General features: G+C 29.9%; 2 protein-coding genes across 4 annotated transcripts in view; one reads left to right on the top strand and one right to left on the bottom strand.

The window, feature by feature from the left end:
- Positions 1–4457: 4457 nt before the first annotated feature.
- On the bottom strand, positions 4458–11338 carry LOC124532667. Of its 2 annotated transcripts, none has more exons than XM_047107703.1 (5): positions 11181–11338; positions 8196–8396; positions 6778–6892; positions 6435–6464; positions 4458–5175 (listed from the first exon to the last, which is right to left on the bottom strand). In XM_047107703.1, the coding sequence occupies exons 2-5, from the start codon at positions 8383–8385 to the stop codon at positions 5163–5165; spliced, it is 348 nt and encodes a 115-aa protein (XP_046963659.1). In that variant the 5' UTR covers positions 8386–8396; positions 11181–11338; the 3' UTR covers positions 4458–5162. The 2 variants fall into 2 exon arrangements, with proteins under 2 accessions (XP_046963659.1, XP_046963657.1); XM_047107701.1 differs by lacking the exon at positions 11181–11338 and adding an exon at positions 9469–9496.
- Positions 11339–16370: 5032 nt separating this feature from the next.
- The window catches only part of LOC124532154 (solute carrier organic anion transporter family member 5A1), a 44803-nt gene continuing 42105 nt past the window's right edge, over positions 16371–19068 (top strand). The window contains exon 1 of one of the 2 annotated variants that reach the window (XM_047106888.1): positions 16371–16688. The gene's annotated coding sequence lies outside the window, so the exon portion shown is untranslated. The remainder of the gene's footprint in view (positions 16689–19068) is intronic. The other variant, XM_047106880.1, reaches the window with a different exon arrangement.

The following is a 19068-nucleotide window of genomic DNA, read 5'->3' on the forward strand; positions in this document are numbered from 1 at the left end:
GTTGCAGTCGAATATCTACATATATAAAATAAAAGTCTCATACGAACTCGACAGTTTGAACAACCATATAATTTTATAGAGTTTAATTTGCTATTTAATACACATGTGATATGTATTTCCAGCCTCGTTTTACGTGATCAATTCACATAGTATTTTAATTAACACTTTTAAGTCAAGTAAAGTCATTCAAAACGGTCAACAACCTCTCACAGTGACAAGGTCCATGTAAATACTTGCTTTTCTCATCACGGTCAACTCTCGCACTTGAGCCATTTTACTAGATATGGCTAAACTTGTTTTGGGTGTTTAAACGACCTTTGAATTCCTGTGCAATAACACCATCCAGCTAGGAAGGCGTTAATTGTTTGTAGACAGTGTAATGACTTAATGACGAATGCATCAGAGAAACCCATTTTTACAATTAATAAAAGTTTATTTACTGAATAATCACCACATATATGTAAAAAATGCGATGTTTTATGACTAAACATACATACATATAAATGATGCGATAAAGTCAAATTGAGTCTCTTTATACAAATACATAAAAGAAATGAATTATAATATTTTATTGAGAGATAGCCTCGAGGATAATATTGCAATAACGTTCACTTTTAAACCGAATTAAAAAATCTTTATTTGAAGGTTATAATTTCGACGACATTTTTAACTATGTTCACTGATTACTTGTAAAAAATTAGACCGATTTGCATGATGAAAACTTTATTCTATTGAGATAGGACATGGTATTATGTAAGGAGACCGTCATTGACAGATAAAATATTATCATGGATTTTGTCGTATTTTAAAATGACAACCGTCATTAAATTGGTATATACAGATAATTAAATTGGAGAGTTTGTTTATAATATTAAATTAACCACATTTTAATATATGCCTATGTTTGTACCTATACACGGCACATATAACAAAATAACAGTTTTAACAATTTTGCCCATCTGTCTTTCTGTCTGTTACTACCGGCTAATCTCTAGAACGGTTGCACCGATTTTAAAAGGAGTTTCACCGGCAGATAGCCGATGTAATATGGAGTAACTACTTTAAAGGGCTACTATTAGTTTATAAATAATAATAAAATCAAGCTGTAATATCCAAATGCTGTCCAGTACCATGCGCAGCGCTCGTGCATGTCACCACTCCGCCGTCACATGTGGTACCTCCTACCAACGAGTTAATATCACAAAACCTACCTAATACGGAATTCATAAATAATAGTAAAATCTCCGAACTGAACAATAACCTTATTATTTACATTAAATCGTCTTAAATGAAGTCACAGACACAGCTAGTATTATATATATTTCTATGTTATTTATTACACTCACTTGCATTCATTCCAAGTGAATGCAAATATATAGAAATATTTTTTTATATGTTTTTTATACTTTTACTCAAGTTAGAGCTACCTCCATATAATTTCCTATTATGTTATCCCATCAGATCGGAGAGTGAGTTAATAATAATAATTCAGCTGCATCAGCACAAGATTTTTGTTCTTTAATAAGTCCCAGACTAAATTACTCGCCGTTGATTATAATTGGCCAATATTGATGAGAAGAAGTACAAATATAAATGTATCTTGACAAAGGCTTTGTATAGCTATTTTATCTAATATATAAAATTATATTTTATAACAAACATACCCATATATCAAAACAAAATAAAACGTTATAATTATTGCGATTACATTAAAAGTTAAAAATTGCGTATGTTTTTTGACTAATAAAACTATCATTATATTTACATGTTTATCAAATGAATATAATCTTCAACTAAATAACATACGATTACAAAATATCACCAAATTCAAAGTAATGATAATAGTTCAATATTATAAGATTTATCATTTCTCTTATTACAGAAGAATAATAATAAGAGAAATTTATAACTTACATTAAATCAAATAAGTATGTGACAGAACTTATTTAAATAAAAAGAAGGTTTTAAATTTTCTAGATATTTTTCTTCTGTCAAAGTTTTATATGCAGAGCTCCGAGATATGATTTTCCGACAATATAATAATATGAGGGCAGAATACACGGCTGAGTAAATTTACTTTGTTCCTTTGGTTTACGACAGAGTAAATATCACAGGCTCATAGTTCGTAAAACACTTGAGGGTTTCCCTTAGTTTTACACCCCAAGATCGTACTCAAAGCTTTACGTAAGCGTCAAAGGGCCCAAACATTTTATACCGCAGTTTTTTCTACATACAAACACTTCAAGAACAAATAAATGTAATTTATTTATTTTAAGAAGTAACATACAAACATGTGCCAATTAAATATAATTAAATAAGAAAATTACATTAAGTAATTAAATTTCCACCAACTGATTAGTGATAAAAATATTACATCTTAACACCAAGTTACATCCAGGACAGAAAAGTAACCAATGTTTTAAATGAGTTTTCTTTAAATAACTTATCAATTTTATTGAAGATGCATAATGTCCACATTACTTTTGGTTACTTTACGTTAGTACCAATTACTCGTCAGATTTCCTATCGCCTAATAACAGTACCCAGTATTGTAAAAATTGAAAAGTGAATGAGCCAGTGTAACTCCACATTGATGGCACATTGACGATGTAAAGAATGTTTAATATTCCTTACATCGCTATTATTTTATCTATGGACGAAGGATTTGACAGGTTGCCCGTTTGCTAGTCCGCTAACCTATGCTGTACCAAAAGACAAATAAAATCATTTTAGATACAATATACAAAATTATTGAACCCTTGTAAAAATTTAGTTTACGTTGGAGATGTTATTTAAATTATATTTAAAGAAATATTATAAAGTTAATACCGAACCAACCAATCTATCTTACCACATTGTTATTTTGATCAAAATACTAAAATGTAAATCGCAGATTTTATTGACAAAAGGACTAACTTTGAGTTGCTTATTAATATTAATGTAAAGCGTTATATTTTTTTTGTAATAAACGATAAACCTAGTCGAGCTATAAAATTTTAACAAAAAAAACTACAAACAATCTACTATTTTAAAACAAAGAAATATGCACTAAAAAGTAATAAAAATAATTGCGTATTCAACATTTTTTTTCGAGTCCTCCTAAGTAAAATGAAATGAAAAATATTAGACTACTTAAAAGTCGATTTACGATTATATATGTAACAGCCTGTAAATTTCCCACAGCTGGGCTAATGGCCTTCTCTCCCATTAAGGAGAGGGTTTGGAACATATTCAACCACGCTGTTCCAATGCGGGTTGGTGGAATGCTCATGTGGCAGAATTTCGATGAAATTAGACACATGCAGGTTTCCTCACGATGTTTTCCTCCACCGCCGAGCACGAGATGAACTATAAACACAAATTAAGCACATATATATATACTGGTGCTTGCCGGGGTTTGAACCCGAAATCCTCGGTTAAGATGCAAGTGTTCTAACCACTGGGCCATCTCAGCTCAACGATTATGCGTAGTTTAAAAGATTTAAGACTTTGTTTTATACTATGTAAATATATATACAACCACGAGATGAATTATAAAAACAAATTTAGAATATAGAGTAAATAAAAATTAAGCACTTCAAAATTCAGCGACAGAAAATTGATGCTTGTCTGGGTTTGAACCCGCAATCATCGGATAAAGACGCACGCGTTTAAATCACTGCGCCATCTAGGCTTTTGGCAATATAATATTGCATTATATTCATTACACAGTAAAAACAAAGTCGCCTTATTTAGAGGTCTCTAAAGTGAAGTGAAGTTTACTCTAAACGCTGGCTGAACCCTATGAGATAGATCAAAATATTAAATATATTAAATATATATATATATATATATATATATATATATATATATATATATATATATATATATATATATATATATATATATAATTATTATTTTTTATTATATTATTGGAAGTGTCATTAAACTATGTTAATATTTTTTTTCATCCAATACGTTTTATTATGAATGTATAATATTATGATCCATTTTATTTAAGACATTTAAATATCCAAATTCTAGAGACATTAATAAAAATAACTGTTTACGTATATCAGATACAAAACGAGTTTTTTGTCATGAATTAGTTAATAATAGTAGGCATAATGAGTCTCAACTTTTTCAATTAATAGAAAACAAATTTTTTATACTTTCATTGCAATTAATTATTGGACTAAAACCTCCTTTGATTTCGAGAAGGCTTAGAACTCAATCTACCAAGCGATTTCTAAGGGATTTCGACACATAGGCATTTTAACAATAATTTTATGTATACATGTAGTTTTCCTCACGGTTTTTTTCTTCACCTTCGACCTTGAAATGAATAACCAACACATGTTGACCCCATGTTAATTAACAGGTAGGCCACGATTGATTCACGTATTCTAACTACTGGGTCACGGCTAGTGAAAAGATACAATGAATCACAGAAATTAAATAAATTAATAAAACAATTATTTTATTTATAAATCGTTTATTAAAAACAAAACAGTATCTTCATATTTACAGATTTCCGATTTGCTATAAATATTATAGCAAACACGATCACTATTTTAAACTGGTGCTAAAACACCATGGCTCTTAGGGAATTTAATGTTGTATGTAAACAAAGGCAGGATAGTCTTTCTTACCTATTTCCTCTACTTGTATTTATGTACTGATATGTTATACAATTTAATAGAACTTACCGGCACTATAATTATTTACAAACAATTCATTATAGATATAAAAAATAATTACTATCTTCTGCAAATTTTACTGATTACTTTTAAGGTATGTTTAGTCAACATAAATCGCAAACCGGTTAAGACTGGTTTATATATTTAACAAAACAAAGGTACTTAAAATGCTTTTATCCACAAAAGGAATCAATAACAATACTCAGTTATATAAAGGAAATAAGAAAAATTCAATATGTCTTTACATTATACTGCCTTTGTTTGTTATCGAGGTTGATCAATTTCTTATTTACGTGTATGGCAATTGGGAGAATAATCGTAACGACATTTTAAGATCTAGACACATTTAAAGCTCGATTTCTAACACAATATTAAAAATACCCATTGGCTTTAGCTTTAACGCTTAAAATTACTTAACATTATTACCACGTTTCTTTGATTTCTTACGGCATTCGTGATGCTTTAACAGAAATCTCGAACACATTAACCGGACCAGCTGAAACATACACAAAAATATATTAATTTATATGTAAAAAAATATTCCTTTAATTTACACTCATTTTAAAATATACGCGACATTCCATTATTAGTATGAGATCCGCATTCTTTTGAACCATAAAAGATGGGTTTTGCCCAAATTGAATGAATGTAATCTAAATAATATTCATATTTAGCACTATTATGTAAGACCAGTTATCGGAGAGCCCTTGCCTCATAAACATACATCTTAGAACATGACGCAAAATTAGCAAACTATCATATTTACTTGTCATTGAAGGCTATGCGTAATATTTTGGGAACACACATATGATTTTATGAAGACTTGAACAAACAAACGCAATACATTCTGATGCCGTCTGTCATATAACATACTAGCTGACACCCACGGCTTCGCTTGCGTATTACTTTTTCGTCGTCTGTATGTATATGTAATACATACATAAAAAGCCTTTGTCATTCCTTGGAGTTCAAGCTTACTTCATAGCAATTTTGTTTAATGGTTTGACAAAAAAAGACAAACATACAAACTTACAAATAGTAGTTCGCATTTATATTATTAATTTAAATATGCATAACTAATTTCGTATTTAAAACAACTTACTACTCAATAAATATACGTATATTTAATTATTAGAGATATTTCGAAACATTTATAAATCGAAAATCAATGTTAATTTTCCCATAAAAATTAACAATGCGAGTACAAAATCACTAATGATACAATCAACTAAGCGTTAATCTTTCATTTGCATGGTGTCACGGACAAATATCAATGAGGTTGCATAATAGATATATCTCATTAATTATATTCTATACATTTTTTACTTTATAACGGCATCAATCGAGCCGTTAGATGGTTTGACCTCTGGCCACCTCTGAAACGCTGTCGTTTAAATACCGTTTGATTATGTGACAAATTTGAAATGTACCACAATAAACAACATATGGGAAATATAATTGTTGATTATGTTAACAATTAAAAAAATATTTGGCTTGAAGCCGATTAACCAATTTCTTAATATCGAATGGAATAATTCGATGGATAGCTCCGATGTTATTTTCTTTTTTGTTTACCACAGATAACGATGTAGAGCCATGAATAATAATTTTAAAGGTTTTACATTTTAAATTAAGTAATTTATGTCGTCAACTTTTGCGTAATATTAAAGTATGCATATTTAAAAACCTATCAAAACATACCCTTGATTCTCAAAATTATACTAAATTTCTAAGAATTCGTTTCAGCAGTCTTACCTGTGTACTTCGACGTATTTAGGCCCGTAGCTGTAATATGAGAAAAGCGATGAAATTAGACGCATATAATAAATAAATATAAAATGATATGTGATATAATAATAAGAATAAATAATATGATTAAGTTAAATTATTGTTTAAGCTCCAAGTAATAGTGAATTTTATTAATAAGTTAATAATTAATATGATTATATCAAGCGCCCGTTAAGCATATTTATTGGCAGACTTGTTAATTAATTACCAGATAAACTTTGTTTAAGGTTGTTTTACAGTCTGGGGAAAGTAAATCGAGTCTGTTCTGTTAAAATTAATAAAATATTAGTATGTTAGTAAAGCCCAGTACCGGGGTTCAGTTTGGATTATCACACGGGGTTTCACTGACTGTTTTTTGAGCGCGAGCGCGCCGACAACTCCGGCGCCGACGGCTCCTACCTTCACTGCTTTCAAACCTAAAGCCCCTGTAACACAAAACACCTCATAAATTTATAATACCACTAATAAAAAACAACTGTAAATATTATTATTTTAAACATATAACTTTATACAATTTTACATACTATGCCATATATAAAGGAAGTTTGTATGTAAAGTAAATTATATTATTAATAAAAGTAACTACTAAGTTTGTTATCGGTTTTATCTGTAGGATCTATATAATTCCGAGCCAATATTTTAAAATTCAAATTCAAAAGTGTTTGCAAAAACTTGCCTGCGACATAAATAAATATTTGTATTTATAACATGGCCACATTTAATCGGTTTTATCTAACAAAATTATGTAATCGGTATCATCCAGAAAAACATAAAAATATATACTTAATAAATTATTTGTGTTGTTATTATTATCATCTCATTAACAATAACATAGAAAACTTCGAAATATCTTATTCTATCCATATAAGTTTAATTACGTTCAATTTTATACAATTATGGCTCCCATTTAGCTCAAGGTTGTCATTTGAATATCGTTGTGAAGCGGCTTAACGCTTGAAAATACTGGGAAATATTAATGTCACGTAAATAAATAGTTATTTTTAACAACTTCATATTTATATATTTGTTTAAACAGAGAATATTTTTAATACGTCGCGATATTGATCAAAATATTTATAAGCTTAAAATAGATCGCTTGGTTATGACCTACATTTTATGAAGCTTATTATTTTCGTTAAGTTATTTAAATTCTTCAAAATCAATAAAAGCCTTCATAACACATGTTATTTTTTTAATAAAAAAAATAGTGATATAATATTACAAATTAAGATGCTTTGCCTTACCCTACTGCTGTATACCTACTGATGATGAGACATAGTCACTTTAGCTCGAAACATCAGTACCAGAGTCATCAAGGGTGAAATAAGCCAACGATCATTAGGGCAAAGTGCCGAAACCCCTTCAAAACGTTTCTCACGGTGCTACTATACGTGTTAATGGGCCACCATACAACAACAGCCTGTAAATTCCCACTGCTGGGCTAAAGGCATCCTCTCCCTTTGAGGAGAAGGTTTGGAACATATTCCACCACGCTGCTCCAATGCGGATTGGTGGAATACACATGTGGTAGAATTTCTATGAAATTTGTCACATGCAGGTTTCCTCACGATGTTTTCCTTCACCGCTGAGCACGAGATGAATTGTAAAGACAAATGAAGCACATGAATCAGCGGTTCTTGCCTGGGTTTGAACCCGCAATCATCGGTTAAGATGCACGCGTTCTAACCACTGGGCCACCATATTCATGCCTCTAAATAAAGAACTTACCAAGGATAAGTTTCTTCTTAAGAAGTAGCAGACCCCTCTTCGTTCTCGCACTCCTCTCGTGCACGGGCGTCTCGCCAAGCGACTCGTGGACGTTTTGGACATTCTTCTCTTCGGGGTAATGTTCGTAGTGCACGCTCGCTGCGACGGCGGCTACGAGACAAGCCAGAACAATGATGGTTGAGGGCTGCATATTTGATTGTCCTAAAACAAAAACATTTTGTTTATTAACATTTTTATGAACTTCTTTGCCACTTATACTTCAACGCAATAAATAACTCAAACAAGTCTTTTACACTAAAGAGATCATACATATAGTATTTCGTTATTTTACACTTATTACTAATTTCATTAGAAATTATTTCGTAGGAGAAAGGCGAAAATATTAAAGGAATCGTAAGAATTTGATATTCGTAACAGGAGCCGGCGCCTAATGTGACCTAATGTTGGAGAGATTCAGATCTAGAATATGTAGTGAATACGAAATATTCATACGTAAAGGCAAAGGCGCCAAGCATGATTTAATATGAAGCGCACTCGCTGGAATTTGTACCGAGCGATATATACTTTATGAACATAGAATAGTATATGAAAATGTTAAAATATTACGTCTGTAAGAACATAAGTACAAGCTGTAGACTGTCTCTAATTTATAAATTCAAATGTCGATTAACCTTAACTAAGAATGTAATTCAACAAAAAAGTTCTTATAAATAATCTGTAATTGTTTATACTCCACAATAATCAACAGAACGTTAACACCGTCCATATACAAATCCTATTACTTCGCTCTATTTCTACGTTAAAATTTCCGTCATTCATTACAAGCGCACACAAAAGAACTTGCTTTTAGCGCAACACTTACCCACTCTTAAAAAGAAAAACTATTTTCACGGATTTACAGCGTGACATCGAATACGTTCTACCTCCCAGTTTAAAACAACATTAAATTATAACTTTACTTAAGTAATAATTTCAATAATGAATTGCAATTGACAACAAACGTCATTAATTATAGATCCATTACAAAAAATGTTATCAATAAAATGTAGCCGATGAAAAATTCGAAACGAAAAAACACTCAATTCACAAATCAAATTTAATTTCAACAGTTTATAACATTTTGTTTAAAACTGCACTTTTGAAATAAAATACATTTTTTTATTGAAAGTAGAATTACTTTATAATATTGATAAATTTCATGATTTTAAACACCAGTAACATACAATGGAAGTTATTCTATAAATAAAAAAATAAAAAAAACATAATATTTAACCTTTTTGCACCATAACCTTTTTGATCTTATGCACTAAGGTTAACGATACTTAACAAAACGTACGCTATGTGAAACGGCCTACTTTAAAGTGACCCAGTATAAACACTACGAGTGTTTACAATTACATACATTATTATTTAATCAATGAGACAAGACTCAGAATCAGAGAAGGTTAATTTTGACTAATTTTAAAGTTTGTAAATTGGCTTATCTCAGAACACTCAATCAGATCCTTTATCAGAATCTGCTTGGATTCTCCAGAAATTCTGTTTAATAGCTATAAATAATGTTTGAATGAAATAGAGAAGGGATCATGGATCTGACGTACCTGTCTTGGACAAAAGTCCCAAAATTTTAAAAGAAAAAAAAAACATATAAAACAAAAACAGTTTTTACTAACAAAATAAAATAAAGATAAATAATAAAACAAAAATATGTCTATCAAAAGTATTCAATATACTCGTACGTACTTTGTTTATCTTTGTAAATTTTCTTCTCACAGTATAATTTTATGGTTATTTTATTTTGTAACCGTATAACGTACAAGGTTTTAAGAATAATATGTGAAAATTAATGGGTACATCTTCGAACAAGGTTAGTCTTGCTTGAGTAACGTCTTAGATTTACTTGGCACTTATTTTGAACAATGATACTTCGCCTGAACGAGTAACCCGACCTTGCTGCTTTAAAAATATGCTAACACATTTTATTCTATGTTCAAATATTCTACTAAATCCGCCCTTTATATGTATAGAAAAATGAATTTAATTGGATTTTTCACTAATTATATCTTTAACGGATATATATACGTATTGTATTTAATAAGTTGGATGTAAAAAATATCGAAGTATGTTTTGATCGACATAAATCGCAATTAAAATTGAATAGAATAAACAATCTCATCGAATTTAAATAAGCAAATCAAGTCACTAAATATTACTTCGGCCCAACCCTGTCAAAAAACCAGCTCAAAAGAACAGAACAATTGTATACCGATTTACTTATATTCCAAGAGTTTGATATCTAAATAGAATAAGCCGTAAGTTAAAATATTTGTGGACATTCTATGTAAATATATATACATGTTGTCTTTGCTGGTATATAGAAGTGAAGTTATCGGTTTTCCGTTAAACATCGCTTTGATGTTTCGGTTGTGGTACGTTGTAAACACCCACTTCGAGATCTATTGAAGACTGACTATTACTATCTGACTGTATATTCTGCTGCATAGATTTATATTCCATATCTGCCTATACAACGTAAAATTTTCTAAATACATATACTAATTTCTTTTAATTCAAAGATATTTTGTACAAAAAGTATGAGATTTATATTACGCGATTATAAGTTTCTATACAAAAAAAATAATACACAACTTTACGAAAAAGAAAAACCGCCATTAATTATTTATTTTTTTATTCATATGATACCAAACGTAAAGTATACAACCCTAAATCTATTTATAAATCGCAGAGTTCTGAAGTAAAAAAGAAAAAAAAATCGAATTTATATCTTCCTTTTTTGAAATTGGTTAAAAAATAAACAAAGTAATAATAATAATATTTGCAAATGCTCTAAATAACTTCTTGCTACAACCTACGTGACTGTTTACAAGAACAACTGTATTATAACAGAACGGTACGCAATATAATTCGGTCACAATTCGTAAATAACGTTTCTGATATGAATACTAAGTTCAATAAAGAAACTACCTTGGGGGTTTTGTTTGAACACAACACGGCACTGCAGCGATCACTAACTCACAGATGACAATGAAGACGTACCGAATTCTTTTATAGATTGCACATGTAACGCCTAGTGGAAGGGTAGCTGTGCACGCTAGTACATGCTGGACACGAAACGCATAGAGTTCACGGAACAACGTCTAATCGGAAAATCTTGGAATTATAATATATTAATCATTGAGTCATAACGAAAACTTATGAGGCGAAAGCCTAAAATTACTTATAATTATTTTTTTATACATCTGTGCTTTAATAAACAAAACCCGACGTCCTTAATTCCATAACACGGAAATACTTCAAAATAATTTTATAATTGCAGGGAGGCTCTATAAAACCTTGTGGCCCTCAAGCTGATACCATATCTTGATGTGGAAAGCGAAAATGGTATATCGATAATTTGTATCGATTGATTCCGGTTTAAAAAATATGTTCAATTTTGTTAGTAATCGTTTATAGTCAGCACAAAGTCAATAAAATAAAATTACCTGAACATATTTAATTCCATATAAAGTGTTGATATTGTTCATTGGTCGCTTTTGTTTTGATAAATAAAGAAATTTCATGGTCTGACTTTTTTGAGTGTCTTTTGCATGATAACTGGGCCCAATTGGTCCACACATAGTTCGGCTGAATGTAAATCTTTTATCATGAACATAATAACAATTATAAATGTTCGTAGGATTAATCACTTGTAAAAACGTATTTTACGTTTCATACGTTATAACAAGTCATCCATTTTTAGAATTTCATCTAAAAACCTGATCATAACTTCGTTAAAATTAATTTTATAACGAATGACAGGTCACAAAAATAGCCGTGTCACGATTACATTTCATAATATTACGGAGGGAGTTATATGCCAAATTGCTTTTTTCATACGTAAACATTTTTATTCGTGTGTGTCAAGATTTTAATCAATCGAATGTTTGACGATCATTGACGTCAATTTGACAATATCTTATAACGAAATAACTTAAAGCAATTTTGAGAAGTTTTGAATGACAGTGTGTTCATTGACTCACCAAATAGACAAATGTACTTTACCCAATAAGCATACTACAACCTAACCTTACAATAGTAGGTAACTACCTCCTAGTGTATGAGTATTTAAAATTAAAAAGGTCAAACTGATGCCAGCTACTCATATGGTAGCAAAATTTACGAAACAAACTTATTTCTGCAATATGTATTTTGGGTGTTTATAGTAATTGATGGTACATCAATATAAAATATAAGTTACTGTGTATTGGAAAGTACGTATTTAATTCATGTGGCTGATATATTTTTTCTAATTATACAGATAAGAAACGGAGAATCAATCTAGTTTGTAGTCCTATATTTTAAACCAGTTAAATTAAACCGTAATATAACTGTCATCGTGGTCAAAGAATTCTTTAGGGTTATAGGGATGTATACTTTGAAAAGAAGGTAACTACTTATAATGATGCCTCGAATTTATGCTTTGAGGTCCTCGTGAAGAAGCCTGAATATGTTTAAAAATCTGTCACATGTCCATCGGGATTATAGAATAAGTTCTAATCCCTAGGAGAAGTCGGAAATACAAATATGTATATCTCACAATACTACAATATAAATAGAAAATATAAAAGAAAAAAATATACGCATAACGATCATCAAAAATTGATACATAAGAAGTTGTAACTGTGTTTTCTTTATATAACTATATTTATATTATGATACTGACATATTTGGATCGACTAAGGCATCAGTTAAATTATATTATATTATGTGTGTATACAGGCTTATATAAATACAATGTATGTATGAGGTATTTGTACAACGACGAATTGATAGTGCGTCTCTGAGTCAGTATTTGTCGACCTCCTAGATTATTTGAGAAATGCTTAAGCAAATGGACCCAACTCAAAGGAATTTCGAAATCGCAAATACATATACGTGTTCGTATTGAAATCCACAATTTCTACGTAATTAACGATCGAAATATTACTTTGGGTCAAATGTCTAATTTAATCATAATTATTTAGAAATGTCACCCTACAGCTGTTATTTGTGTTTTTTTTTTAATTTAATCTATTATGATGGCATTAACCCAAATGAAAACGTATATAATTCTCATAATTGTATATACAGAATATGAAAAATAACAAATGTATTTTTTTTTTATAAATTATAATTTTTTGAGAAAAAGCTATGAAAGGAATTGTTCTATCATTGCATGTTACGTACCTAAGACATTATATTAAAAACATTAAGTTTGTAAATACATTATATATTTCCCCGACTGTATTTTATACTTTTAATGTTTTAGTGTCTGTAAATATGTTACAATACCTGCAAGTCATGATAGATTTGAAGAAATATATTGGCGTGAACAACATAAACAAATACTATCGTTGCTGCGTAAAGATGCGTTTATTAAAGACAGCGTCATTAAATTATCAAAAAACAAGGACACAGTAGAAACTGCTTTTTGATGTAAATTATTAATATTAATAGATTACCTCCAATACTAAAATCTCTTTAAAATATTTACATTTTTATATCTTTTTTAATATATTTATTTTATGTAAACTAATAAATATTTGATAAGATTACTGGTTTGAAAGATTAAGCACGGATTGAAAGATTCTAAATAGTTATAATATAATCGTATATATCGATATCGTAACAAACAAGCATATAAGGTAAACAAGCAGAAAAACCATACTTGCGCAACAATTACTTATAGTTTCTCGATCAACGTGTTTAAGTAACTGTTTGATGGCTGCGGACGGCTGGCCGCGGTTTCGTGTAGCACTTGCTCAGTGCTCATGTAATTTCTAATTACGTCAATTTGCGTGGCCAAAATGACATAAGACTGTTACAATTTGCGCCTAACAAAAGGCACACGCACACTCCTATCCGTAAAGACTACAAACAAGACGACGCCCACGTTTTTGTATTACAAATTACGTTTGCCGAAATATCGACAATGAATACGTACGGAATAAAGTCTAAGACCGCTGGGGTACATAACAATATTAAGTTTCACACATTGTACATGTTAAGAATAATTTAATTAAATAATCATTCCTTGCTATGTTTTTTTTTATAGATCGTAAGCAATTGCATGGTAAAAAATTGGAAATATATACTCGAGCAAAACATAAATCGTAAAAACCGATTTACGCTGATGATATATTTGGATGTGTTCCTTGATTGTTATATTTAAATGCCTAAAAACAGACTTCAGCCTTTGTATTTAGTTATTAAAGTCGCCATTCGCTTTTTCTTATTTTATATATATCTGGCAAATGCAAAGTACTTGAAAACACTTTTAAAAAGAATTTGTCAGCTTTTTAGGACAACCAATAACCAGCTCCTTGGGACTACTATTGCTGAAAGGTTGGTTTCCAGCCGCCACACGGGTTGTTGGGTGGCTAGATGCTAATGGCACTGACAGATCCGCTGAGTACAAAAAAACCTTTGACGATTATTACAAAACCATCGGAATTGCAATATATTTTATTACTTACTTTTTTACTATTTGTAAATTGTAAAGTCATCTTGTTTATTAAATCTCGTGTATAAAAAAATTTATACACGAGATTTAATAAACAAGATGACATTACATTGCTAAGATTCATCCCTTTCCCAACGTTTTGATTCAAATACTAAAGTATGATTTGGTTTTTCAATAGAGTACAACTTGATTTTTATTTATTTATTTATTGTAAAAAGTTACTCCATCGACTTATCACTAAACAATTAAAAAAATATATTTAATATGGGTGACATTCGAGGTGATACATCTTTATAGGTGTGAACAACATTGAGCTTGATGTGCGTGTTGTGTTTGTTGGTAATAGGTTCCAAACATAAGTACTCGGACAAAAGTTTGACCAATTCATCGTGACTATCCGAAAACAGCGAACATTTTTTTTTATTATATTGGCAAGTGGATGGCCAAATGGGCTGCCTAATGGTAAGTTCTCAATCGCCATAAACATTGGTGCAATGAGAAATATTAACCATTCCTTACATCGCCAGTGCACCACCAATCTAGGAAGTTAAGTTGTTATGTCCCTTGTCCCTGGAATTACACTGGCTCACTCATCTTTCCAAACAGTACGCAATGCAACAAGTATTGCTAAAATATATGATAAATGGGTGCCTAACAGCAAACCCTATCACCAATTAAAACATTATCGACAAGAACGTCGTTTGAGAAGTTCAAAAGTAAATTAGTAAGTATAAGTATTTTGATTAAAGCATGGAAATGAAAAAATATTTATGTAGTACAGTTTTGAATATAATCTATTAAATTAAAATTTATAAAATTGCTTTTCTCTGAACTATTAACAGATGTTAGAATAATCAAAGTTTGGTATGTAGCATCTATGGTACGTAACAATTTTGGTAAGGCGTCGTTTAGATAAAATGTTGTCAAATTAATCCAGTTTATTGAAAAACATTAATAAAGTTCACATCCGACATTATGCACATTATTGTTATTAATTTCGAAAAATAGATAAAACATAATACATATAGATAGATTTCAATAAAAGCTTGTACTCAGAATTTAAAGTGACAGATTAGCTTTCGTTTTAGAAGGTTTTATAACATTGAATAAATATATTAAACAGCCTATTGACCTAGGGTATGATTTCTGCTTTAGATTTCGGAACGGGTTCAAATACCAGCGCGGCCTTTTATTTATGGTTGTCCTGAAATTTAATTATAGTCATTATACAAAAATTTAATACGATTCATCATCACTCAGTGCTTTCTATGTCATTTACATAGAAAGCACTGAGCTAAAAAGGGTGATATTTTACGCAGGATTTCCTTTTTTTCTGTTTACCATATAATGCTTTACATATTGGATATTGTTATAGTTTGAGTAATTTTTTGTATCGAGCATTCTTTTAATGATATCTTTACTATGTTATAATATATTCGTAATTGCGTAATTGATCATATTTTAGTTTACGCCCAAAGCTCTCCCTAGTGAATATACTAAGAACCAGTTCATAAATGAAATAAGAAATACGACAATAGATGTCTCTATTTACATTGGCTTGTAAACAATAACTAACACCATCTCGTTGAAAATTAGAGAAAACTTTATTTACATATTTGCCACAAGATGTCGCTTCAGGAAGGCTAAAGAACAGCTGTTCGCCGATTGTTTTGCTTTAATTCGTTGTTAACTTCACGTTAGTTCTATACCAGAGACTATAGAAATTAGAAAAGTTATATTCAGTGAGATTTTGCTGTGTGTTGTGTAGTGTTGATTCTTTAAAAATTTTAAAATTTGTTGACATATTTCATTATAAACGATAAAACTATCTCGTATTTTACGCGTGTTGTGTGCATCGAATACTAAAGTCAGACTTTAATTTAAAATATTTTAGTGCCATTAAAAATTTTAGTGCCGTGCTACCTTTCACAAAGAGATTTGGGCTTCTTTACCCGTGCGCATTTTGCAGATATCCAGTCATAGCAGAGATTGTAAGTAGACCTTACAAATTTTCTGTTACTTTGTGTATATTTCTAAGATATCTTACAATTTGCTTTTGTTTCGGATAAGCTTTTGTTGTTAGGTAAGCATTAAGTAAGCACTAACGTTGAAAGCTTCAAACCTGCAGCATAAACAAATCTCTCATTTCATATTGACGTTTACATCATTTAAATATGTAAATATATCTATGTCATTGCATATATTGTCACGAGAATGAAAGAAATATGTTTACTTATTCGCATATTTAATCTAATTATAAACATAGGTAAAAATTACATGTATCACTATTGACATTTTCTTAGTTTCAATAACCTTGTAGCAACGTATTAATACGTTATTTTATAGATTTTAGAAAGTATCTATATGGAAAGACATAAACATAATGAAACAAAGGTCAGACTCCATTAAAAAGTGCAAAAAAATTGCCATAGTAAATATTATGTATTCTAGAAGTTAAAATTTTTATTCAGAAGTCAAATTGTCCTTTCGTTAATTTTGATTATTTGCTTTGTTTAAAAACAATGTATAATACTTCAAAGCACAAGTTTATTATAAATCAAGGGTAATTTTACTGCATTGCTTTCTTGTAAATTTAATAATAAAATTTGATCTTTTTTTTATGTGTACCTCCCATCAAAGAAATGTGTTAAAATACTAAAATGCTTATTAATATATTTATACTCTGAATATATTGAAAATCACCTTGGCAATTAGTATTTAATGATATTTAGTGATATTACTTGAGTTTCTTTGAAATACCAGTTACCAGCCAGTTAGTTGATGTAATTGAATTAAGTTCTGAATTATTTTCACCTTAATAAACAATTAGGTGCAAAGTGGTAAAACACATTACTTTGGCTTTCATTAGAAGATCATTTAAATAGCAATTAATTTTGTTTATATATATTTAATCTTTAAAGTATTAGACTCTTATGCACATATCATTGTTAGTGAACTCCAAATATGTGATGTTTATTTGTTTAACTTTGGACAGTCCTTGATGGAATGAGCTATTGATTTATGTTTTTAAAATAAACTAGTTATCAATTTTCTTCTATTAACATTAAATTATTGATGACAAAGAAAAAATGGGGCTGAATAATCCCTAATAACTAAAACCTCTTTCTGAGTTACTAAACTCGGGACATGGATTTTGTTTTTTTAGACTATCATTGTACTTTATATTTCAATACTTTATATTCATAATTCATTACATTCATTGAAATAACAGAGTTTGGAACATTTTTATCACTAACTGAATTCCGAGCTAACGAAGCAGTGGATATTGCTGGTAATTCATATTTACATAACTCTCTATAGTAACAGCTACCTATTTATTATGATGATTGTTCTTATCTGGACTGGTACTCCCACTTAACAGTTAATCGTAATACCTTTTAATTGGTATTTAGTCATGAATATTTTTGAGTGCTAACTTAGGTGCTTTTATTTAATTTTATTTCTTGCCTTTATTTTCTACTATTTATACTATTTTCTAGTTACTTAAGCACAATATGTTCTGCCAATGTCAGAATAAGATCTTTTTTGTGTGTGAAAATTTGAAAAATCCACCAAAAAAACGAACTTTCAATTAAAAATTCGGCCCTTAATTTAAATTTTGACATGCTGGCCTTGAACATTAATGAATTGTACAAATAACGAATCCGGAAACACTACGACAAATCAATTCGTATAGGTCAAGGTACTGCAGTTGCGTCCGAATTAAAACTTTCATAACTAAAATAATAATGAAATACAGATAGCATTATAGGCAGCATGTTTCCATTTACGTATTAAGACCGCATCAAAAAATATATTTGAGAATGCGAAATATAAAAAAACAAACCTAACCTATAAGCGCTTCATTTTTAAGTACCAGGATTTTTAGCAAGTAATCTAAGTCTAGAATTGTCACTTTAATAACTTCAAAAATAGTGTGGGGTCAAAGAAAACTCGGGATATTTTCCTTCGAATTGCGACGCAGTATACATAGGTACGCAGGTGCATATAACCTATATTTGTTTTAACAATATACCTACCACACAGTGGACAAAAATAACCTAAAAACAAAATCAAAAATAATTAAGAACAAGCTTTTATTCTATTTTATTTCGTGTGCTGAAACGAATAAGTATTTACCAAATTGTATTGTCACTGGAACCCAAAGTATATATATACCAAATTCCAGATTACTCGAATGATTGGTTTGAGTTTTAATCCACACTTAATAACTGCTTCACTTAAGTATGTTGATAACCTTGTATAAATGATAAATCTTCTGCTTTCTATATAGTGAATGAGAAGCTTGAATTCAATGTTCTTGCATAAACGTTTTAGATTTTAAAGGGGATGACGATAAAAGTTGAAACA

This window comes from Vanessa cardui, chromosome 1 (genome assembly GCF_905220365.1).
Source record: "Vanessa cardui chromosome 1, ilVanCard2.1, whole genome shotgun sequence".
In the NCBI taxonomy this organism is placed as follows: Eukaryota; Metazoa; Arthropoda; class Insecta; order Lepidoptera; family Nymphalidae; genus Vanessa; species Vanessa cardui.

Excerpts from the sequence above, each read along its gene's own strand:
- LOC124532667 (XM_047107701.1), bottom strand. Across the intron at positions 6,893-8,195 it reads TAAGAAGAAACTTATCCTTG|GGGCTTTAGGTTTGAAAGCA; the intron begins GTAAGTTCTTTA and ends TTTGTGTTACAG. Across the intron at positions 6,465-6,777 it reads ATAATCCAAACTGAACCCCG|CTACGGGCCTAAATACGTCG; the intron begins GTACTGGGCTTT and ends CTCATATTACAG.